The 24,115-nt window shown below is 56.8% G+C and overlaps 1 protein-coding gene across 2 annotated transcripts; it reads left to right on the top strand.

Moving 5' to 3' along the window:
• Positions 1–1,799: 1,799 nt before the first annotated feature.
• CYGB (cytoglobin) lies at positions 1,800–23,573 on the top strand. Of its 2 annotated transcripts, XM_076353590.1 has the most exons (4): positions 1,800–2,309; positions 13,359–13,590; positions 14,200–14,328; positions 23,116–23,573. In XM_076353590.1, exons 1-4 carry the CDS (start codon positions 2,167–2,169, stop codon positions 23,176–23,178), a joined length of 567 nt encoding a protein of 188 aa, XP_076209705.1. In that variant the 5' UTR covers positions 1,800–2,166; the 3' UTR covers positions 23,179–23,573. The 2 variants fall into 2 exon arrangements, with proteins under 2 accessions (XP_076209705.1, XP_076209706.1); XM_076353591.1 differs by lacking the exon at positions 23,116–23,573 and having other exon boundaries at positions 1,801–2,309; positions 14,200–19,790.
• Positions 23,574–24,115: the final 542 nt, after the last annotated feature.

Raw genomic sequence — 24,115 nt, 5'->3', positions numbered from 1 at the left:
TATTCTAATATTTCTAAATGGAGACTCTTGAGCCAAGACCCTTCGATTCCCAGTCCGGGGAGCGAGGCGAAGCGCCCGCTGCAGCCAGGCTCACCATGTAGCCAGGCACCAGGCTGTGAGCCCACTATTGACTAAGGCACAAGGTACGAAAGCTTCAAAGAGTCCTTTTCGTTAAACACACAGCAAGTAGTAACTTAACTAATGCTCCACCTAGATTATCGCCTGAGCGTGTCAGAATTTGAGTTTTTTCCCTTTTTGAAAGCGCTAGCGCTGCATTGCAGTTTTGCTCTGGTTTTAAGCTGGGTCTAAGCGCAGCACCTCTTCCCCTGCATTTTTAAGGGAGGGCGATAAGCTTGGCCATGCCATCCTGGGTCCAGAGGGGTTTCTCTGCTGTGTGGTGGCCACCTGGGGACACTGTAGTTAATATTTGAGCTTGGGCTCACGGGTGCTAATCCCAGTGGCTAATGGACAGGAGGCAAATCCAAACTTTAAGCTAGCTGGTGAAAATCTGATGATTTGGAAGCTGTTGGTGGTGTTACTGGTGACCTGAATGATGCCTGACCTCCAGCCGGGTAGAGTTGGCCACGCTGCTCTGTTTGCATGCTGGTGGGTTCGGCAGCTCCCAACTGAGCCGAGCTTTGTGTTCCCGAGCCGAGGAGTTCACGGATGCTTGGGGCTCCCACTCTGTCCCAACGCAAAGTCGATGGGGGACCCACAGTGGGGGACCCGTGGGCAGCATCTTCTCCGCCAGCTCTCGTTAGATCTGCAAGAGCAAATTTGCTGACACCGCCGGTCTGGCTGCTGTTAACCGAGGCTGGTTTTGTGGAGAAATAATAGCTTTTTGCTTCGACAGATCTGCAATAACAAAACTCCAGCCCCCAAAGGGGGCTCAGCAACCCCCCAGCCCCTGCCTGCCTGGGTGTCAGAGCTGCACCCTCAGCCTGTCTGTCCGTGTCTCTGTCTGTCTGTCTGCCCTGCCAGGGTGCGCAGCGGGTGCGGGAGGCGGCTGTGCACACCAGGCTGCTTCTCTTGTCTCTGATCCCCCTCTGGGGGATTGTCGGTTATTACAAGTCTCTGTAGTATTTTCCTTCTCTCTGTGCAAATGGACTGTGCTGCATGTTTAATATGCCGGATTGTCAGGGAGCTGGAAATGGCATTTGGGTAAAAAACAGCCCAAAAGCACACACAGGAAGGCAGCGGGAAGCCTGGCGTGGAGGTGTTCCCACGCTCCTCGTCCCTGCCGAGACGCCACCAGGAGCAATGCAATCGCAGAACAACAATAATATTGAACAATATTCATTTCACGAGTGCCTTAACTCTGGATCCATTTACAATTGGGTCCTGCCACGAGAAGGGAGAGCAAATTCTTGTCATTAAAAAAGTCCCCGTGGGACAGACCATGATCTTCTTTGGGTGGCAGAGAGATGCCCGTGGGTGGGGGTACCTCGTGCTCCCCTCTCACCCTGGCTCTCCCTGCAGCCCAGACATCAGAGGCGAGCGAGGGTCCGTCCTTCAAAACACAACCGCCTGCAAAATAAGGGAGCGCAAGGGGGAGAGCCGAGGCAGAGCTCAGCGCAGCTAGCGGTTGGGATAACTTTAACTTGGCACTTTGGATTCTGAATTTCCTCTGAGCTGTTTACAAGGGCTGAAAAAAAACTTCCAGCCCTAACCCGCCCCCCCAGCACCGTCCTGATGTTGCCCAGAACATCTCCCTCATCCCTCCCTTTCAGGGAGAAAAAAAAAGGGAAGGAGGGAGGAGTGGGAGAGAGGAGGAGAGAGGGAGAAAGTGAGCTCACGTTCACATATTGGTAAAGAGGCTGGTCTTGCAATGCCTTTGAATATTTTACTTTTAGGCAGTTCCCTATCAGTCAGCCACACACATCTGAGCCGAGCTGAAGCTAACTACAGCCATGGACAGCACTAGGAGATCTGAAATCTAATCGCATGCATCATACCTCCAGGATATTTTTTTAAATTACATATATAAACACGCCAACAGGCAGCCGCGCTCGCACACACACATATACATCCACACGTCGGCAGAGCCGCCAGCACCCGCACGGCTGCTGAGCAAACACCTTGTCTCTTCTCGCAGGATATACCCGCTCACACACATCTCTCTTTATCTCCTCCTGGCTTCCCGGAGGATTGTGCCGACTGTTTTTCATGGAGAAAGTCCAGGGAGAAATGGAGATTGAGAGATGGGAAAGAAGTGAAGAGATTTCAGACGCAGAAAAAAAGGTTATTCAAGAGACATGGAGCAGAGTATATGCAAACTGCGAGGACGTTGGGGTCTCCATACTCATCAGGTATTTAAAAAAACAAACAAAAAAAAGGAAGCAGCAAATCCAACTAAATCTCTTTATAGCTGAGAAAGAGGCAGAACAGTATATATAACTGAACTGAAATGAATGACAGTGAGTGGGGAGCTGGCTGGCTGTATTCGCTGGCTGGGAGCAGGCAGGGTTTCACAGCACTCCTCTGATTTCCACACCTTTGAGCCGGGTGGCGGCGGCGGGGGGAGCGGGGGGAGCTTTGCCGGGGACTTTGCGGGACGCTGTTTCTCTCACAAAGGTCACCTTAGCCCGTGGACGGAGCTGGGGGGGCAGCGGAAGCCGGGGGAGAGCAGCGCCAGGCTCCGCTCGCCGGGCTTGAGTGGGTTGGGGGTATTTATTTTTTACAAACACCCCCCCCCCCCCCCCCAGTTAGCTGCGTGCGGATGGCATCGGTACGTAGCAGGCTGGCGGGTGAAATAATGCAAGTTGGGAGCCAAGATAAAACCCAAGCAGGTGTGTCTCCGAGGGCACCATCTGTCCCTCCGGCGGCAGCGTCGGCGGGGAGGAGAGCGCTGAAGTTGGCGGCAGAAGGGGGGTGCGGGGGGCACAGGCAGGAGAGGGGGGCAGCGGCGGGGGCAGGGAGCCAGCCGCCCCGGGAGCGGGGTGCGGAACATCGCCTGACGGCGTGGGGCTGTGCGGCAGAGACGGGCAGCTCACAAGCCCCGTGTCTGCGCCTGAAACCAAACCGGGGGAGATGCTCTTGAGGTGGGGAATAAAGGCAGGTGGGTTTTCTTCCATCGTCTGGGGGTGCGACCCTTGTCCGGATACCCCAGGAAAGCGCCGAGCAGGAGTCCCACGGGGTCCCGCGGACGCCGGGAGTTTGGGGTATAAGTAGGGCGCAGCACCAGCAGGCTGTTTCCCTTATTTAAGAGGGGAGAGGAGGACAGGCAGGGCCGAGGAGAGGGGCAGGCGAGATGCCCACACTGACCTGTTGGCAAACAGCAAAGATGCTCTCGGGAGAGACAAAGCTCCCACCACCCATCCTGGGGACCAGCAACGCAGGGATCTCCCTGGTCAGGCTCCCGCCTGGACCCAACCCCAGGCACCCCAGACAGGAGACTGGGTTGTGTCCTTCCCGTTTTGCTCCTGCAGCAGGGGACTGTAGGTGCTCGGAGAACCCCTTGGATGGATGCGCTGTTTATTAATAATCATACAAAAGTTTTCCAAGAGGCTGAGAGCTAATGCCCTGAGCTCATGGGATCTGCAGAGAGCAGAGGCTCCCCAGACGTGCCGGTGAGCAGAGCCAGTTCCCCTCTAGGCTTGCTGTCAGCACTGCAACGGGATTTTCCTAGTAAGACCCCTCTGCAGAGAATCCAAAATGACATTTGAGTCCCCTCTTCGCCTCCTTCTCAAACATTTCCTTCTCTCAGAGCCAGCTGACGGCTGAGCCCATTCCCTCACAGCCCCCCGCTCCGTGTAGCTGACTGGGGCGGTCTGGAGGTGCGACAGCCCCGTGGCTGGGGACACCAAACCCACCTGGGCTGGGTTTGAAGCCCGCACATGGCAGAGGTCTGGGGGATGCAAAATTCCCCTTTTCCCCATCCCATGAGCTTCAGCACGGGGCTTGGCCGGCAGCCGTGCACGGCCAGCTCCTTGCCTGGCACCCAGGTCAATGCCATGGCCCCATCCACAAGCACAGCTGGGTGCCCCCCTGCCTGCGAGCACAGGGAGGGTGGCCGGGTGCCCGCAGCTAGCGCCGAGGGACTCGTGGCAATGCCATAGGGGATTCACCCAGGGCGGCCCATTGCTTTTGGTGTCCCTGTGTGCAGTCAAGGGGCTCGCAGCAGGGCTGGGGACGAGGGGCAGCGAGGTGCGGCAGCGGGGACCATGTGGCCGGGCTCTGGTCTCGACTCAAACTTTCCCAGTAGAAGTTTCTGGTCCAGGTTTTTTTTTCCCAGGGAGAGTTGTGGCCTGGTGGTGAGGGGTTTCCCCCCGCTGTGCCAGCAGGGCAGGACTGAGCTAGCTCTTAGGGTAAACCCTGGCTCCTTGGGAGCCTTTACATGCTTGGCCATGGCACATACCCCGGCACGTCCCAGCTAAACCCACCACCCGCTCCCTCAGCCAGAGCTTCCCTGGGATGCTTAAAGTGAGGTCTGGACTTCTGGTGCATGTCCCTGGGGATGGCGGTGTAATTTGGGAGAGCTACCGTCCCCTCCAGCAGCACCGGTTGGAGCAGCGCACCTGCCTGCATCCCCGTGCCACGGCTCCCGTGGCCAAGCTGCCCCCCCCGGCAGCAAACCCCGTCCCCAAAGAGGGCTTCGTGCTGCTGCCCTGAGCCCCGCTCCCCCTGTGAGCTCCGACGAGCTCAACCCGAGCTCCCCGGGAAAACGGGCGCCTGGTGAAAGCAGGGCAGCCCTGGCTGGGGTTGGGAGCATCGGTGGCCGCTGCTCTCCTGGCTGCGTTTCCCAGCTGGCATCAGCTGCCGGGAGAAGTGGGTCATGCGTGGAGGCCGCCGGGAGCCCGGGTGGCGCGGGCGGGCGGCAGCCGCTTCCCAAGACATGATTCAGCAGCTCCAGAGGTCGGGGCTGGGGAGGGGGCGGCGGGCGGCCGCCGTTTTGGTGTGAGCTGACCTGCTCAGCACACTTTTGGGTGCGCACACATGCAATGTGCCAGGGGCTGAGAGCTGCCCCAGCCAGCCTCCGTGCTTTACCGGTACAGGGCTGCTGTTGCTCATCGCCTTGCTAAGGAAACTGAGGCAGAAAGTGATGTGCAGAAGGGTGGCCGGGGAGAAGGAAGGGGGATGCACAGCTGTGGGCCCCCCTTTGGTGCAACCCCGCTGTGCAGATCAGAAAAAGCAGGCAAATCTGTTAGCAGCCACATTTCTGTTGTCGGTGTTGCAACTGGGGAGTTGCAACACCTCTGCCACCCGTGTCTGGTGGCAGAGGGTGTCTCCATGCTTTCCTGCTCCGTCCCCTCTCCATCCCTTCGGAGCTGCTGAGGGCAGGGAATGACTTTTTCCCATGTGGGAAGGGCTCGGGGTTTGCAGCACCTCTGGACATAAAGGGTCGAAATTAATCTGGGGCCTGATCCTGTGCCCCGAGGGTGGAGGCAGAGAGGCAGTGATGCCCACCCAAAAGGCAGCGATGGGGAGGGCTGCAGTGCCGGCATCCTGCAGGAACCCAGTCTGGCTCCCTCTGCCCGTCCTTCAGCCCCTGCCCAGCAACCTCGTCCTCCAGCCCCAGCCTTTCCATGCTTTGCAGATGGGGAAACTGAGGTACAGAGCTGGGCATCAGGTTCCCGGCCCTCGTGGCTGCTGCTAGTGCTTGAAGCCATAGCAAACCCCTGCGGTCCTGCCAGCAGCACGGTGGGGTCCTGATCTCACAGGGCCTCTGGGGTCCCAGGGGACATAAACACGAATAATGGGGACTTCTGGCTGAGCAGCCACCGGATCATGGGAATCTGCGCTGTGTGGTTAAAACTATGTTGTTAATTGACAATTTCCTCGGTGGGGGAGCCTCGCGCTGGAGGAAGCACAGTCTCCTCGCCACGCTCATCTTCCTCCTCGGGAGCTCAGGGGCCTCTGCAGGCTCCATCTCGCAGCTGCCGCCTTAACCCTTGCTGGAGCTGGAGCCCCAACCTGCACATTCGGGGCTGTGGGTATCGGCTGGGTCACTCCCAAGCAAGCACGCCGGCCAGCACGGCTGGGAGCCCTGGGCTGCAGCTCACCCGTAGCCTCCCCATGCCTCCGGGCTCATTGCTGTGCCTCAGTTTCCCCATCTGTAATTTAGGAATCAATCCTTTTTGAAAAACACCCCTCACTAGAGAGCTCACAGCAGGGGAAACCGGGTGTGCAAGGGAAGCAGGGCAGCCTTCAGCAGCTCTGGCATCTGCATTAGTCCTCGCTGTGTGGCGCAGGAGCCCTTCGAGCACGCGGCCGTCGCTCCCCAAGCATCCCCCTTTCTCTAACGCCCTTGCGTTCATTGCCAATACCCCACGCTCCGAGACTGTGCTGGGGGATGCAAGAACCCAGGCGGCTCAGCCCCCCCCGCCCACCCTCCGCAGCATGTAGGGACTGAGAGCACCCAGGCGAGCAGGGGTGAGCATCAGCGGGGGCTCGGGATCCTTGCTCCTTTGCAGACCCCGACTGAGCCCGGGACGCCAGGGCTAAAACTGCAGCCTGTCCTGACCGTCACACGCGTTCGCTCCCACACCCACACACACGTACCGCGGTCACAGATGTGGGACCGCAAAACTTTACGGATCCCATCAGAGGATAAAACCCAGGGATAGTTTCTATTAGCTCCCAGGCAAATCTGCACCAAATGTTAATGCCGTGCCAAGCGCAGGCAACGCAACCTGCCACAGCCACCGCAGGCTGTGCCGTGTCCACGGGGTTTCCATCGCTGTTCCCTCCATCTCCTCTCCAGACCCATCAGCTTTTCAAATTTCCAAAATTGTTACCTTCTCCATCACTCCTGATGTGCTCTTTCCCTCTCAGGAGGTGTAGGAGGAGAAGCCAAAGGATTGCCAATGCAGAATCAGGCCCCCGGATTTCGACAGCTGCTTAGTCTGAGCTAACACACCTGGATTCAGACAGTTTGCAGAGAGCTTTGAGATATAAAAGCACTCCTTGGATGCCAGATGTTATTGTAAGTTTTAGGTTAAAATAGCAAAGAGCCTGAGTAATGAGTCTGGCAATGCAGAACCCCCTTTTTTTTTCAGCTGAATCTAAAAAATGGGTTGAATCCACCCAAAAATGGCATTTAAAGAAATGATTTTTGCAGCTACCCCCAAAGCCAACGTGTGTTTTGTGGAGGTGTCCATAGGGAAGGGGGTCCGTTCCTGGCTGCTGACGGGTAAATTTCAGAGCAAAGCAGCTCAGAGAGATCCCCCCACTGCAATATCTCGCTTTGAAAAGGGCCAATGAAAAGACCAACCTTCTGTGTGGCGATGTGTCTGTCCCACGGCTTGTCACACGCTCGCGAATCATTGCGGTGAAGCTGGAGAGATGTTTTTCTGGAGACAAAGAGAGCCTGAGAGCAGCAGGACTCTGCTCTGCTGACAAGGACATGCACGAGGAACATTTTCCAAAACAACAGCCCCCTCCACGAGCAGCGAAGGGGGCGAGTGTGGGTTTAACAAGCTCTGTCTAGAAAGAGCCCCTTTTTGTACGGCTGCATTTTTTCTCTGATCGCAGCACCTGGAACCAGCCCTTTCGGCTGCTTCATGGCCAAAGCGGCTGCACGGGGATCCCTGCGGCACATCCCGCACCAGCCGCAGCCTCGAGGCTGCCAGCAGCTCTTGGGGTGACCCGAGAAGAGCCTTTTCCATGTCCCCTGTCCCAGAGCTGCCCTTGCATCGTTTGTGAGCTGCACGGGGCTAGAAAGATCCCACTCGACACCCCGAGAGCTGCAAGGACATCCCTGGCCAAGGGAAGCAAAGGCACAGGGGGATCGAATGCTGTCCCCGGATGGTTTGCCTGGCTATGGCTGAGGACATGCTGGATGTGTTGGTACCAGCCCTGAAAATCCCTCCCCCGGAGCAGGAGGCGAGGGCCAAGTCTCCGCTCTGCTAACCGGCTCCGTTAATGAGGCTGCTGCAGCGGAGCGGGGCTGTACCTCCAAATGCGGCTTGGCGAGCACCCGTCTGCGGAGTTTCAGCGCTCATTAAAGGCAGGGAAATGTCAGGACAGCCCTTGCTGGGCTGGCAGGCGCTGAGCACTGCTGGGGAACGGGGAGTGCTGGCTGGCTGGCAATCCTGCTGGAGCACAGCGCCGGGGGCGAGCAGCCGGCAGAGCCACTGGTAACGCTGAGCCGGGGCTGCTGGAAATCAGCACGGGAGCGTTGGAGAGGAGACACGGTGGTGGACGCCAGCAAAAAATCGGGTTCCCAATTTTGCTGGATGGATGGCGGGTCCCGGCGCAGGGACCACGTCCTTGTGAATCTGGGTTACCCCTTCTCCACCCGGCCGGGGGTTGTCTTCCACCCCCAAGCCCCTCTGCTGTCCCTGGGGGTTGGGGACACAAAGCCGGGCTCCAGCAAACTCCATCCTCACCGTGCGTCTGCCTCGGAGGCAAGAGTCACGTTTTAGCATCATTTCCCATCATTTCCATAATACCCATGGACCCTGCTGGGCCACGCTGACCCCACTTGGCAGAGCTGTAGGAAGGGTGCCCGGTGCAGGGGGAGATGCTGGTGGCAGGGTGGAGGGGGCCGACGTGGCCATCCCTGCATGCTGCGTCCCCGGGCAGCGACGCAGGCAGGGACGGCGGTTTGGCAGCGGAGAGAGGCAGGGACACGCGTGTGGAGGATGGGGATGATGCTGTGGATGAAGACACTGGGCGAAGGGGATTGCAAGGGCCGTAGGAAACAGGAGGCGTGTGAAAAAGCCACTTTGGCGCTGTCAATTGATGAAAGCTGTCCTTACCCCTAGTCTGAAGGTTCATCTACGCAGCCAAGAGGCTTTGGGCTGAATCCACATATGTGGTAGGGGAAGACAACAGCAATGAGGACTTGGAGGTGTGAGTTGTGCACACATGAGCGAGCAGGACGTGCCCCCGGGGGTTGCTAGCTCATGCCCAAATGTATTTGGCTGCATCTTTGCTGCTGGGTCCTCTCCCAGCCTCACTGGGGTGTCCTGGTCCCTCTGCCCTGGGGCTCTGCAGTGCCTGGGGCATTACGGCCTCTGAGCACGGCTCAGTGTTGTGCTGGAGTCTGCTCCCGAGGCTTTGCAGCCTGGAGAAAGGCCAGCTACACCTCTTCTCCCTCCACTGTAGAAGTTGAATTTAGCATCAGTGTGTGGACCAGGGGCTTGGCCCTTTTCCTTCCAGCCCTCCCGCGCCGGAGCTGGAGATGCTGCCCACCACCGTCTCCACCAGTCTGTGAGTCCTCAGAGAGAGGACACGGGCAGAGCTGTGCTGCGGGGGCAAGCAGGCACCATCCTTGTCTTACTCCAATTAGTTGTGCCTTTTTCTGTCTTGCTGGGCAGTGGCATTGACGTGGCTGAGACCTTTCTCACCTTGGGCTGGGAGCTGTAAACACAGGCAGCACCCAGCACCCCTGCCCCAGCCTGAAAATAGGACGATAGACTACAGGTGGCTGAGAGGAGCAGGGGGATCGTGCAGGCGAAGCATTGAGACAGCCCTCAGCATAATAAATAGCAGCACCACACACCACCTGCCCACCCATTATCAGCTGCTTTGTAGGCACCCGAGCAGAAAGGAGTTGGAAGGAGAGGTTTGAAAAGGGACGCGGAGAGGCTCCAGGCTGCATTAGAGAGAGTTTCTCCCACGTAGAGGGACGAGGCGAGAGAAAACATGAAAGCATTGGTAGGAAAATCTAGGGGGGAAAAAAAAGTCTACAAGTGCTGGCTGGGGGTTCAGCTGAAGCCTCCCAGCAGCTTTGAGGGCTTGCTAACGTTTTTTTCCCCGCAGTTTGCAAACAGGGTAAATGAAGCATCAAGGGTTTAGGTGCTCAGGGGGACCAAGCGAGCGGCTTCCTTCCCCTTTCCAGCTAGGAAAGGAAGGAGATGGCTGGGCTTGAAGATTTCCTCTGTGCGGGGTTTGCTCTGCAGGGTCCGGGGAGAGGGAGGAAGATGAGGGAGATGGGAGGAGAAGTGGCGTCTCTCTTCCTGAACAGAAACCAGGTTCCCAGTGACTGCAGTGCTTTTGCACCTTAATTGTTTCCTTTGGCTCTGCTACTGGGAACGGTTGTGTCCTTAAAGTTGTTAAAAGGGCAAAAGAGAGAGGAAAAGCAATCCTGACATCCTGTCCGTTGGGTCCAGATGTAGCTCGCAGAGTACAAATTAGCAGAATGGAATTGCTTAAAAAGAAATTTAATGAGATCGGTATGCAGGCATCTGGTTTCTATCAATCATCATTTTGTGTGATATGCAATGGTAAATATCATCTTTTTAATGACTCTGATGAAGGAAAAGAGCCCAAACCACGCACACACATAACCAGCAAAATTCCAGAGCCTGAGATGTTTGAACTCTCGAAAAATATTCTGTAGATGGAAAAACTCCAACTGACACCTCTTCTAATTTGCTATTGTTTGAGTTATTTTATTTCTTCCTTTTTTTTTTTTTTCTCCTTTCCTCTGGTTATATTTAACCTTTGTGTTAAATTAATCTTCTCTGTTTATTAACAACTACCACTGAGTGAGCCTCCTCCCCTCTTTTTCTTGGTTTGACAACTCAAATATTTGCTCCAGGCCAGAAGTTCTTGCTGCAGGCGCCTGCCTTTCTCCAGCCCTGCAGAGAGGCACTGGCCGAGGAGAGATGGCTGCAGGTCTCTGGCCGGCCGCGGGTTTGCTTTTCAACTTGAAGCGAAGATGGTTTGGGCTCCCCTGTTTCAGTTCTCCATCGGTGAAAGCGAGCAGACGGCACATGGGGTTGAGCACGTGAGCCAGGGGTTTGCTGGTTCTACATCCCTCCAGCATCACTGCCGTCACTCTTGCAGGTCCTTTAGGAAAGCTGCTGGGCTCAGCTCCCACGGGGGCATCACCTGGAGGGTCTGCGAAGTGGGAAAGGTTGGAAACCAAATATTTGGATCCTTCACTGGCCTGGTCTCACCTAGGTTGGGGACTTTTTGGGGTTTAATCAATCTTTGCTCCTGGCATAGTCAGCCGAAAGAGGCAGAGAGGTGGAGGTGATGCCGTGGGAGAGGCACGAAGCCTCTGCTCCTGCTCCTGAAGGGCATCGGCCCCAGCGGCTCTTTTTGGTCCTTCTCTTGGTGGGGGGGTTCCTGGTGAGCAGGGGTCGGTCCCCCCTTGCTGTACCCCTTCTGCTGAAAGAGCCTGGCTCAGACCAGGAATTTTTCTCAGCTCATTCCCTGGGTCTTCACAACATCATGCCCTTGAGCTGAGATCGAATAGGGCTTTTCAGGGAACTTCCGATGGTTTGGGATTCAGAGGCTTAGGCATGCGTTTCCCGGCTGGCAGCCTGCATCCCCTGCGTTGGGGTAGTCTGCGGGCAGCAGGTCCCACTTCCAGCGGCACCCCCTGCTCCCAGCGCCCGGGGGGACGCCTGCCAGAGCCGGAGGGGGAAAAGATCCGCTAGCAGGGATGGCAAAACCCTTAGCTCCAACCTTGGCGGGGTGTTAGCTGTCGATAGCTGGAGGGCATTGATCTCAATGGCTGGCTGGAGCCGTGGGCTCAGGGGCTGCAGCAGCTTGCCCAGAGGTGGGGAGGGATGGGACGAGGGGAGAAGGATGCTGGGGCTGGATGGAAAAAATGGTCCTATTAAAACAGAGAAGAACATCTGTCCTTCTGTTGGGAAATGCTTGGGGCAGAAGTCTTGAATCCTGGGAACGGTGCTATCTGTGTGGCCCCAGCCGGCTCTGTCCCCCGTCCAGGGGACCGGTGTCCATCCCCGGCCGCCTCTCCAACAGCTCCGAGCTGAAGGGTGTGGACTGAGCATCTCTGTGGTGACAGGAGCTGGAGACAGCTAGGCCTGGAAATGATTTCTCCTGACAGGGACCAGATGTGTCAGGAGGAGCTTTGCCGGGCGGAGGCTGCACAATAACATGAGGAGTTTTGTCACAGGTCCCCTTCCAGGTTTTAAAAGCAACACCTTATCTCCCCCTTTCCACCTTCCTTCCTCCCCCACCCTTTCCGCGCACACTCTTCACACCTCCGAAACCTATTTTGGGCCGTCTGATGAATCCCAGATGCCTCGGGGAAGCAACAGAAGTGGCAGTACACTCCAGGCGCTGCTTCACGCCGCTTCCTTGGCAATGCCCCCAAGCTTTTGCAAGCCAATGGAGCGGGGGAAGGAAGGGAGGGGGGAAAAGGAGGATAATGAAGTGGTAAATGAGCCTGGTCCTCAATATTGTGATTATTCGTGGAGTGGTGAGTGGGGAAGAGGATCCCACCTGGTCCTGGAGGGAGGTAGGGATGGTTGGGAAAAGGGGCAGGATGGGTTCACGTGGTTTGGGATGGTCCTTGGGGAGGGAGTTACAGCAGGCTGGGAGAGGAGGCAGCCGGGTGTCTGTCTGGAGCCGGGGACAAAGGGGACGATGGGGGACAGCCCTGGGAGCCATCTGCCACCTCCTGAGCATCCTTCGCTGGCTCCCGTCTAGGCGAAGGGGGGCCCAGGAGGAGGCGGGGAGAGCCGGGTCAGAGGGAGGGAGCTGGGTGAAAGGGGGGAGCAAACGCTGCTGCTGCTGTTCTCTCCCATGTAAATCGAGTGGAAGGGGGTGATTAACACAACTCAGGTGTCAGCCCCCGCTGCCGAGAGCGACCGGCTGTGGTGCTGGCATCAATGGTGCTGGTATTGTTGGCCCCAGACCTGCACCTCATCACCTCATGCCCTTCAAACCTCCCACAGCCCTGCAACTCCCCAGGGAGCTCAGCATGTCAGCTGCAACCGCAGCTTCATTTGCTTCAGCTGCATTTCATTGGGGTTGATTTAATCCAGCAGAAAAGAAGGTCCTCAGCTCTCTTTTTCCCTGCTAGAGGGGCAGGCTGGGTGTTTGGGGCATCCTTGCACTGGCAGAAGTGGCTCCTGGCATAGATGAGCAGTGACATGAGCTTGGGGCTGAGATCTTGCTGGAGGCTCTGGTGGGGCTGATCTGTGAAAGTCAGGGGCATCCTGGGCAGGGGGAGACTATTTTGGGTGGCAATGCAGGATTAAAGCCCGCGGGGCCAGGAAGCTGCTGTGGGACTGGGGAAGAGGGGCAGGGAGAGGCTGGCTGGGATAAAGAGAGGTTTTCATGCTCATCTCCGGCTCTCTGAGACAGGACACGATGTTTTGATGTCTGTGGGTGTGTATACAGCATCTGGCACGCCTGGGTGGAGTCTCTGGGTATCAAGAACTCGGTCTTGCCTCTGCTTTGTAGATGAATATCCAGCTGCAATGCCCTTGTAGCAGATAGGGAAGGCTGGGGAGAAAGGCATTAACCTGCTGATTTTTAGGCAGCTGAATGCTACAGCTCCCAGGGAATTCAAAGAGAAAACCAGCCCTGGCTGTGTTAGATGCAAGGGGGTGGTTTCCAGCATCTCCACCGCTCCATGCTTTGCTTTAACCTCTCAGCCTCTTCTCACCCTCCTGATGGTATTTTGTGTCTATTCTTTCTTGAAGGTTTTTTGTCAACTTCCCATCGGCCAAGCAGTACTTCAGCCAGTTCAAGCACATGGAGGACCCGCTGGAGATGGAGAGGAGCTTGCAACTGCGTAAGCACGCTCGGCGGGTCATGGGTGCCATTAACACTGTGGTGGAGAACATCAATGACTCCGAAAAGGTCTCCTCTGTTCTGGCCCTGGTGGGCAAGGCCCATGCCCTCAAGCACAAAGTGGAGCCCATCTACTTTAAGGTAAAGGATGGGAGCAAAAAAAAAAAATCTCTGGGATGCTTTAGAAATTAGGAAGAGGGCAGGAGAGAGGGAGCTGTGGCGAGCTGGTGCTGCCTGTCCATACCCAGAGGAGGTTGGCTGGTCGTGGGGGTTGCTCCCTACGTGGCTGCAGTGTCCCGCTGCGATGCTGTCCCACGCAGACCACCATTCCCAAACGCAGCCAACGTACCTCACCCTGCCCAGGGAAACCTGCCTGCCTGCGTCCTGCCTGCAGCCCCTCCGGCATGGTTGTGGCTGTATGTCCCTTCTTTTAGAAATCAAGCATGATAAAAAGGACTAAATAATTTGAGGCGCCCAAATTAGGGAGATGCTTGAACCTGCAAGCAGCACCCCATCATGTCAGGGTCTCAGCCTCCCCGCTGCCCAGGCAGGCTGGTTACCTGCCCTGTCTGTTCCCTGGGCTGTCGACAGACCTCCCGAACATCTGTCTGTCCCACAGAGGGTTGTCATTCCCAGAACTCAGCCACAGGATTAAATTGGGTTGGTTTTTTTTTTTTTAGGAAAAAGCTAAATTTGCTGTTAGCCACTCCCTGGAGAGTTATTAACCCCTCACTGTCCGCCTTTCTCCAGAAACTCACTGGTGTCATGCTGGAGGTCATTGCTGAAGAATACGCCAACGACTTCACCCCCGAGGCGCATGGCGCCTGGACCAAGATGAAGACCCTCATCTACACCCACGTGACGGCGGCGTACAAGGAGGTGGGCTGGGCGCAGTACCCCACCGCCACCCTGTGAGCGGCCAGCGGGGCCGGGCGAGGGGCAGGGAGGGCTTCGCTCACCCCAGGACTTCACTCTGGTCTCTTCTAAAGATCTTCGTTCAGTCTGGGGAGCCCGGTAGGGCCAGCTCTGTTAGCTGCCAAGTCACAATTTGATCTCCATGGGGTTTAAAAACAAACTAAATAAGCCAAAAAAATAGAACCACGAAGGGTGTGGGTGGGTCGGGGTGAAGCAGTTGCAGGGGACGCTGGAAGGGGATGCAGAGCGCGAGGGGAGAGCGTTGGTTGTTGGCTCCATCTTACTGTCCTGGCCTGTCCATCACCACCTCCCAAATCCTGCACCTCGCTTGCGCCATCTCAAAGTCCCTTGCACGAGCTCTGCTGCGCGGCAGTGATGTGCAGCCCCATTCGCTGACGGATGACACAACCCTTGTTTTCCATGCAAAGCCCCTGGGTAAACCTGGCTCCTTGCTTTTTGGGGCGCAATGCTTATGGGGACCGCCGGCTGCCCGGCTGGTACCAAAAACGCTTTGCTTTGCACTTTCTCTGCTCGCCTGGCAAGGTGGCAGGGCTGATGGCTGCAGCCAGAGCCGCTCTCGGCTGTCCATCACCCTGCACCGCAGGCCGGCAGCAGCCCTTGCCTCCCCCGTCATCCACAGTCCCCCTCCTTGGCTGGCTGTTGCAAACCCTCTGGGGGCTGGAGGGAGTGAGGGGGTGGGAGAGATGTGCTCCCCCAGCGTGAGAGAGTGGGGGAAGGAGGGGGATGCCTTTGGGCTGTCTCCCCTCGTGGCTTGGAGCACGGTGCGTAGGTGGGATCCCTGTGCCAGATGCAGGGAGCTGGTGAGCCCACCCGCCTCCCTTCAGCTCCCATGGGCAACAGGGACGTGTATGAGGATGGCCTTGGGTGGCACACGTTGTGCCATTGCCCTGGGAGCTGGCCTGTGTAGGTCTGTCTGTCTGGCAGCCAGCAGCAAGGCGGTGCAGGGATACAGGGCTGGGGTGGCTCTGCCCCGCTCTGTGAGAAGGGGGGTTCGGGCTGTGATCAGGAGGGGGAAAGATGAAGTGGACGTAGCAGGAGGGATTCCTGGGTGTGAAGAAAGGTCCCTGCTCTGTTAAAATTAATAAATAACTTGTTACATAGAGCATACTCCTGCCCTCTTGGTGAAACTGGGTTCCTTCAAATAAAGTGCCTGGTAGAAATCAACCCATGCAGGAGCTGCATCCCTCCCTGGGGGCCAGCAGTGCTCCTGCCCGTGCCTGGCAAAGGGCTCTCCCCCCACCCCCAAACGGGACGTGGCTGCAGGGCTCACAGCACTCATCCTGCCTCCAACACCGACTCCTCCTGAAGCTGTGGGTGAGTCTGCTTGGTTTCTGCCTCAGTTTCCCCTTTGGTTACAAAACAGGGAGGAGCAGCCCCGTTGCCTCCTGCACACATGTGCTCTGCTTGATAGGATGCTCTGGGGACTGATGGGTGAAAGTTTGGGGATGAAGCATCAGATGTGCTAGGAAGCTTTGGCATCCTTGCCACCCAGTATTTCCCAAAATGTCTCTGTTATTTTTAAAGCTCTAATGCTAAAGGCAATGTTACTTATTGAAGTGTGTGTGTGGGGGTGTCCCTTCTAAGATTTCCTCTGGCTTCATTCCACTACTGCCCTCGAGAGCTTTCAGCTTTCTGGGAGAGACCAGCTCCTCTCCTGGATGTCGGCTTGACAGGCAGCGAGCCCGCGGTCCCTGGCTGGGATCCCCGCGGCTGCCCTGGGGGCATCCCCTCCCTGCCGCGGGGACGCTGCTGGAGGGGACAGCAGTAACCCTCCCCGGGGCTGACCTCCCTCCTCTGGAGCAGCCAGCCAGAAACTCCTGCTTTGCTCACCCGCAGCCAGTTCATCTGTGCTTTTAAACATCCCCAGGGAATACTCCCCCCTCCCGCCCTGTTTCTGGTGTCTTGCTTCCCTGCCAAGGGGCTCCTCTGCCCCCCAGCCCTGGCATTGCAGAGCGGGGGGGGTGGCCAGCATCGGGTGCCTGCTCCCAGAAAAGGTCTCGGTGGGGTTTTCCCCCTTCCTCTGCTGGCTGTAGCAGCAGGTTTCTGCTCAGGATCCGTGGGAGCCCCTATGGAGGGGCAAACCTCAGACCCCAGCCCTGCTCCTTCCATTGCTCATGCCATGATGCTGGCACAGCCCATGCCTGGGCAGCGACCCTGGGGACCACTGCTCAAAGCAGCAGTGGGGGGAGATGTCTTCTCCTGTTCCTCTGGGCTCGGTTAGATGCAACCCAGAGTTTGTGCCATCGCCCGGTGCCCTGGCTCTGTGCAGAGGGGGATGTGGGGAGGCTCTAAACCTCTTGGTTGCATTCCCCAGTGCTCCTTCGCCTTCCTGCAGAGTCCTGGGACCAGAGGTAGTCCCAAAATAGCCCTGGGACTCCACTAATGCCACTACAGCCACTCTCTCTGGCCTTGCAGTTCTTTCCTCCCTATGTCCCACAGTAAAACAGGTGGAAAGGAGCGATGGAGCCAGGAGCGATGGCACGTCCTGGGCGTACACAGAGGCTTGGGTGGAAACAACCGCTCAGGGCACGGCTGTCCTTGGCATGGCAGCATGCAAGGTCAAGGGGTTTATAAAAGGAAGGGACAGGCACAGGGTGATAAGTGATGCTGCTTTGCTGATGGGGTGGGCTGTCATTTAGGGTCAGCCCCCCCAAAATTCAGCCCACCAGCCTGCACCCATAAAGGTGCCAGCAGCTGATGCCTCTGGCTCAGGTCCGAATGTCAAAGCAGCTGCTCATCCCTTGCACAGTTGGCAGAGGCGTCTTTCAAAAGGCAGCTGCTGGCCAGGGTCAGGATTAGGCCCGTGCAGATGGGACAAGACCTGTTCAGTCATTGACTTTGCTCCAGTGCAAGACGGGAGAGCGATCGCTTGGAGCAAGACTGTTAGATATTTTTTTTTTTTGGGTGCATCATGGGACTCTCACGAGCGCAGCTCCACCAATTTCTGCCAAAACCTCGGGGCCAACAGCGCATATTTTTGATGAGTTCATGTACTCCCCGTGCTCTGTGGATGCTGGGCCAGGGATGTTTCCGTACAGGGATGTTTCATCTTCAGACAAAGTTCACACATTAACCTTTGAGGTTAATATTCTCCAGGTGGGAATTTTATTTTTCAGTGCAAACTCTTCCTCTCCCTTCCCACAACCAAAACTGGGCTCAGTCGCGATCAGCAGGGAAGTGATTTTGGGGTGGCTGGAAGGTCCCTGTGTTCATGCCCAACCCCTCCGAGTGCCTTGGCTTTGGGGGAGCAGCAGTGAGGTCCCTCCACCTCACCTTTGAACGGGGCTTGGTTTCTTCTTCTTTTTTTTGTTTTTTTTTTTTTTTTTTGCATCCTTAGAAAAAACTGACCCATGACCTCGTGTGCCCACGCATGTGTGTGCTGGGCTTGGGGTTTTTTCCAGGCACATTTTTCTAAAGCAAATCCAGATGCGTGCAGCTGCTGTCCCTCGAGGAGCCCTGCCATCAGCCAAACTGCAGGCCAGTTGAATATATGCTAACAAAAACATATTTATTTTTACCAGCTCTGTAGGAAGTAAGATGAAGCGGGGAGGGTGGCCGGGGTAGAGCTCGCGAGGGGAAGAGACGGAGATAAAGCGAACGCCCCCTCTTTGCCGCCCGCAGCAGAGCAGGCATTGCTTAAATCGGGGAAAATTCTCATCTGGGGAGAGATGAAAATGAACAGAAAAAGGAAAAAAAATACCATTCCAGAGTGACAGGGCTGATAAATGCCGTGTGGAAGAGCAGAAAGGGAGGACGGGTCTTGGCTCTGAGCATGGCTCTCCGGCGCACACGCATGCACACGCCTGCACAGCTGCTCTCTGTTACCGCCAGCCCTGTCGTGTCGCTCCCCCCGAACCCACCGCAGCCGGCTGGGGACCCCCTTATCCCCCCTTCCCTTCAGGCCCTGCTCACTGGGGCACGACATTTCACCTCTCAACATGCTTGGGTTGAGATAAGGGTGCTGCCTATGCGTGCTTTGGGTTTAGCTTCGCTCTCCTTGGTGGTGCCAGGTAGGGACTGACTTGCAAAGTCATCCCCCCAGAATTCATGGGCGAGAAGCTGGGGGCTCAGGGCACATGCTGGGGACCAGCCAGTCTCTCCTCTTCCCTGGGGGGGGGGACCCCATGTCCCCCAGACCCATTTGCCTTCCCCAGGGATGCTGCCGGACTGCTCCTGCTCGCTCTGCTCCTCTCTGATGCCCGTGCTGTTGCGGCTGCCCCCGTGCAAGCCAGCCAAGCTCAGCTCAGAGCTGCCGCCCCTGTAACCAGGGCAGGATCCAGCCCCTGGCTCAGCCAGCGCCTCTGCGTTAGCGTCAAGGCTGGGCTTGGACCTGTGACTTGGGTGGGAAAGTCTTTGTGCCCCCTGCCAGCAGCAGATGAATGCCGAGTGGGGGGGGGGATTTGTTGTCCCCAGGGCAGGGTCCCCCCCGAGCGCCTCGTCCTGGCTCCCTTTGGAGACACCCCCTCATATCAACCAGCTTGTGTCCCCCCACCCAAAGTTCGACGCTGAGTTTGGTCAGAGGGAGCTCGGCGCTGGAGGGAGTGGGAAGCGTTAGGTTGGGATGGGGGACAGATCCCATCCACCCTGTTCCCCCCCTCCCTATGGCCAACGCTCACGGCAGATATAGCTCCATACACACCTGGCCAGCTAGAGAGACACCCCAACGCCACCAGAGCCGTTCGGACAAGGAACCCTTAAGGACCTTGTGCCACCGTCCTCACCTTCTCTTACGGTGGCGAGACAAATCCGCACGGCTGAGGCATCCAAGCTGCAGGCTCTCCTGGGGGGATCCTCTTGCATCTCTGCCAGTTCGTTCCAGTTTGCCCCAGCAAAGGGGATCCCAGCGTCTCCCTGCTCTCTGGGGAAGGTGCCCAGAGACTTCAGCGGGGACCAGATTTCAGCTGGCTGGCCTCTGGCTGCCCCTTGCCATAGGGAAGCCGCCCTGGTGCACTGATGTCAGTGCGAGGACTGCTCGGGGCCAGCACCAGCGGTGCCAGACAGATGGGTGGAAGGGAAACCCATGCGCTAACCTTGGACCAACTTATCAGAAAGGGAGGGATAAAACTACCCGCCTGGGTCTGACCTATTTAACAGACTGCGACGCTAATTATTTTCCATAGCTGAAGTTGTCTCTAATTGTTAGTATGTCTTAACCAGTCCCACCGTGACCTACAGACATGAGCCGGCGTGGTCTGATGTAATTCCGTGTCTTTCCTGTTACTGCTGCGGATACTGTTCATGTACGTGTTTCTCGGCGCTTCCGTGCTGGTTTTATACATGCCGTTTCGTGTACGATGGGTGTAACTTGGTTTTCTTTTTGTAGGTTTTTAGTATGTTTGTAACCGGACAGAATGGTGTTATTAAACTGAAACTTGTATCTTCAGTGGATAAATCAATCAAACCCCTCCAGCTCTTCTTGGTTTCTTTCCGGCGGGGTGGCTGCGAGGCTGGGGGGATGTGGGGGGGGATGCAGGGGGCTGCCCTATGGCCAGGCACGTCTGTGAGTGCCTGCTCGCTCTGGGGCACCGGCGAGGGAGCTTTGCGGCTGGAAAGCAGCAGCAAAGGGAGGAGATGTGCCCTTCACTGCCTTTCTGCACCAAGGGTGGTAGAGGTGGCCGGGGGCGTTTTACTGATGGGCTCAAGTGAGAAGGGGAAGATCTGCTCCTCCTCCGGGCTCTTTGCTTGGCTTCCAGGTACGTTGTGCAAACCTCCGGGGGCTCTCCCTGAATCAGGAGCTGTTCCCGTGCCTTTGCCAGCCCAGCCAGCCCAAAATGCATGCAGGGAGGATGAGCTGCATGAGACCGGCTGGGGACTTTCCCTGACAGATGTCCTAAGGCAGATACGCAGCCTCCATGGCGCGTGAATCTGGACAGGCACCAAGACGAAGGCTCCTCTCCTCTGCGGGAGGCAGCAGGGCAGAGCTGGACGTGAAACCTGTGGAGATGACGGCCACAAGATGCAGCAACCACGACCTCCAAGGACTGTGAGATAGTTCCCAGCCTTTAAAAATAACAAACAGCTCCCTGAACAGCAGAAGCCAAGTTTTCCGTGGCTCTGTCCCACGCAGCTCCTCCTGTGCCTCACACTGCGGCTGAATCATGTTGCAGTGGGATGGGTCCCAGCACGGTTGGGTCACGTTGTGGTTTCCCTCCGTGGGTCTTTCCAGCTCCTTCTTTTGCAAAACAGTCCCATGATGTATTCGATACCTCTGTCAAATTTGGTTGATGCTGGCCAACCTTTTCAAAGTTGTTGGCGATGGACGGATGGACAGACAGACAGTCAGTCGTGTGTTATAGTCCCATTAAGCCCCATTTCCTCAGGATGCAAGGCTTGGAAAAGAAATCCGAGCAATCCTTTTTATTGCGCTCCTCTCTGCTGATGCCAAGTACATCAGCACAAGTCAGAATGGGCTTTCAGGGAAAGGAAAGCTTATCCCACCATGGTGGTAGAAACCACCAGCACTGGGCCCCAAGCAATTTTAAGGGGAGCAATCCCGGCTTAGGACCCCGATCTGAGGCTGGGGGGGGCAGAGATCAGTGCCTTGGAGGCTGCCCAGGGGCAGCCTTGGGGCAGTCTCTCCTTGGGGAGACTGATGCTGGCTTGTCTCCTGTTGGGCTGAGGGCAACGATGATGTTCTCCAGCCCTGCACATGGCGAGGTAGCTCTTGTGTGGACAGGCACATGAGCTAGTCCGGGGTCCCCAACCTACAGGGACTGGGGTGGCCATGCAAGGGAAGCCTATTCCTTCCCCTACAGCTTAGCCAAAGCAAGCCCAACCGGCCACGGCCGTGGAGAAGGGAACTAAAGGCCAATCCACGTGGGGAGGGGAATAACTGCCTGGTTCAATCTGTCTTCTCCTGCTGCGTCTTTTTTTGGGGGGAAAACTGCTCGGTGCTGTTAATGCAATTAATAAGCCGTCCTCGGAGTCTCCGCCACATCCTGTATACACTTCCAGGCGGAAGCGAACGGTCAGCAAAGCCTGCACGCTGCTATGCTCCAGATGGGAAACATCGGCTTGGAAACCACAAACAAAAGGAGTGGGGAGGTTGTGGTGGGGACATTAAGCTCCTAGACCTTTGCACGCTGGGCTGAGACTAGCCAGAACCAGTGGTGGCCGGAGGGTGCTGACACGGGGTTGGTTTTTCCAACGGCTTGTTGAAAAGGAGCCGGGAATTTCAGCATTACCTTGCAGGGAGAAAATATGTACACAGTCCTTCACTTCATACTAATATTTACCCCCAGATCCCATCACTTCGGGGTGGCTGTGACGATCGTGCCGTGACCCAGACCCCGTTGCCGCACCAGTGCTCTGCAAGCATTGGTGGAAAAGGAGACGGGGTAGGAGGCTGAGGCTCATGGCACACTGGAAAATTGGCCCAGGCACCAGGGTGATGGGCTCACACCCTCCTGCTGCCCTGTGACCGGGGGGGGCTAAAACCACCTTGTTCCCAAGTGTCACAGCCTGGGGATGCTGCTTTCCAGGAGGCAACCCTCGCCCGAGGGAGCCAGAGGAGATCCAGCTTTTAGACACCACCTCGGTGGCCCTGGTGACGTTTTGCAGGCTGGGGAGTGGAGGGAGAGGGGAATTTGATAGCTAAGGCATGGCACGGGGTGTGCTCCCAGCCCCTCTCCCATGCTCCAGCCCTGGGAAAGCCCGTCCGCCGCACACCGCTGGCCATGGGGTCCGGCGCTCCCTGCCCAGCGCCTGCCACGTGCCGGGGGAATTGCGGCTTCACGAACCCGGTGCAGATTTGGCTCAGAGGTGGCACATCCCCACCGTGTGTCCATATCCCGCCGGCGCCCGGTGACAGCCAAGGGGAGAGCCAGGAAGTTACTGTGAGGGACAGACAGAAATAGGTCTGCAAGGGGGAGATTAAAAAAGAGAATATGCAATAACTGCGCTGCACAAATACCTATTAAAACCCAGCTCGTGGGAGCTGGTGGTGAGAAGTCCTCCCTTGTGTGCTGGGTGACACAGGGCGAGAAACCGTGGGAGATCGAGCCCCAGGCTCCCACCGGCTTGAAGGACACATAAGTTCTTCTCCGTTATCTGCATCGAGATAACAGCCAGGAGCTCCAGACTTTGCTGTACCAACCACCCTCCGGCCACCCTCACCAGTGTGGGGTTTTGGCGGCTCTTTGCTCAGAGCAAAGCCCCTGGGGGGAAAAAAACAAAGCAGGAAAAAATCATCCCACCCCGGTGGGGCTGACACTGAGCAGGAGCCGGCCTTTCCTTCCGCGCCCGGCTCCTCTTCAGCTGTGCCGGCTGATATGGTTTATCTGAGCAGCGCTGAATGTAAACGCTGTCAGCCCCGTCCAGGATTAATTCCCAGGAGTTTGGCAGCCAAGAGATGAAATAACAGCGCTGGGGGGGAGGAAGTGCACATCTCAGACTGGAAAATCCTCCCAGCTAATTTACAGCCAGGTTTCTCTTCTCCCAGGCACTCTTGAGAGAGAGCAAAGCCGAGGGCAGAGGGAGGATGGGGGAGAGGACCAAGAGAAGGAGGAGGAGGATGGCTCCCGGGGGGGGGGCAGGCTGCCTCCTCCTCCTCTTCCTCCCCCCTGGGACCCAAGGGAGTGGGGATGATTGGGAAACCACACTTGCCCCGTGTGCAGGAGCTGGCCCCACGGTGCCCAAAAGCGCTTGGCCCCACTGCCAGGGACCTGGGGGGTGCTGGTGGGACACGACCCCCAGCCCCCAGCCCAGCCAAATCGCCCTCTGGTTTTGCAGGACCCCCCGGGTGCCGGCGGAGGAAGCAGCGCCGAAGGCACCGAGGTGCTCCCGAACACCTGAACCCGGACAGCCGGCACCGTGCCCGAGAGAGGAGCCTCCCTCTGCTTTCTGCTCGCTGCTGGGTCGATGCGCGTTAGCCTGGGGGGGCAATCGCCATCCCCACACTAACGAGCACCGGCTCCCCTCTCTTTGGGGAACAAACCAGCAAAAAGCACATTCCCATTGCTCGGCTCATTAAACACCACGAGATCACCCGAACCAAACAGCTTTGCTGCTGGGAGGATTCCCATCCCCACGCAGATGGGACATCTATTGCTGTTTATTATAAATCCTTTTTATTAATTGACGAGTATATTTGCTTTAGAAAACTGCCCCACAGATGCTGTTGTTTGCATATTCGATCAGTCTTGAGGCTGATGTTCCAAACAGCTTCTGAAATAAAATAATCATCAGGCTCTGCCGCACTGTTTTGATTTTATATTTATTTAGCAGAGGGATTTGTTTGGGGGATACTTTTCTAAGCAATAGTGTGATTTTCATTTACTTTAGGTATTTCAGTAAATAACAACAAATACTTTCTCTTGGGTTTTTTTGTTTTCTTGGTAGAGGGAAAAATTGATTGTCAGAAAGGCCAGCAGTGCATGGGCAGGTAAACTGGTTTATTTTAAACTTAGGGAAGCCCATGTCTCATCTGTCTGCCAAGAGCTGTGCATCACTCGGGGCTCTGCTACCAGCAAATTATGATTATACTCAGGATTTAACAATACATTTTATATCTACCTACATCCTACAGACGTATTTTGAGGTCTCAGCGCTGCTCAGGAGACGCGTGGCTGCGTGTGCCCCGTGGTGCTGCCGCTGTTCCCCGGGGCCGGCTGCCCTGCCGCTCGCTCGCCGCCCTGCCCGTGGCCCTGCCCGTGGCCCTGCCCGTGGCCCTGCCTGCTGCGGCCGGGGGCTTCCCACTGAGCTGCTTTCTGTCCCTTGCGACAGAGCGTCC

Source organism: Aptenodytes patagonicus, chromosome 16, assembly GCF_965638725.1.
Source record: "Aptenodytes patagonicus chromosome 16, bAptPat1.pri.cur, whole genome shotgun sequence".
Taxonomy (NCBI): Eukaryota; Metazoa; Chordata; class Aves; order Sphenisciformes; family Spheniscidae; genus Aptenodytes; species Aptenodytes patagonicus.
This window is presented reverse-complemented; position numbering and strand designations above follow the sequence as displayed.

Bases quoted from the DNA above. Each gene is read 5' to 3' on its own strand.
- CYGB (XM_076353590.1), top strand. From the start codon at position 2,167: ATGGAGAAAGTCCAGGGAGAAATGGAGATTGAGAGATGGGAAAGAAGT. The intron at 2,310-13,358 runs GTATTTAAAAAA...TCTTTCTTGAAG, and splicing joins GGGGTCTCCATACTCATCAG to GTTTTTTGTCAACTTCCCAT. The intron at 13,591-14,199 runs GTAAAGGATGGG...GCCTTTCTCCAG, and splicing joins TGGAGCCCATCTACTTTAAG to AAACTCACTGGTGTCATGCT.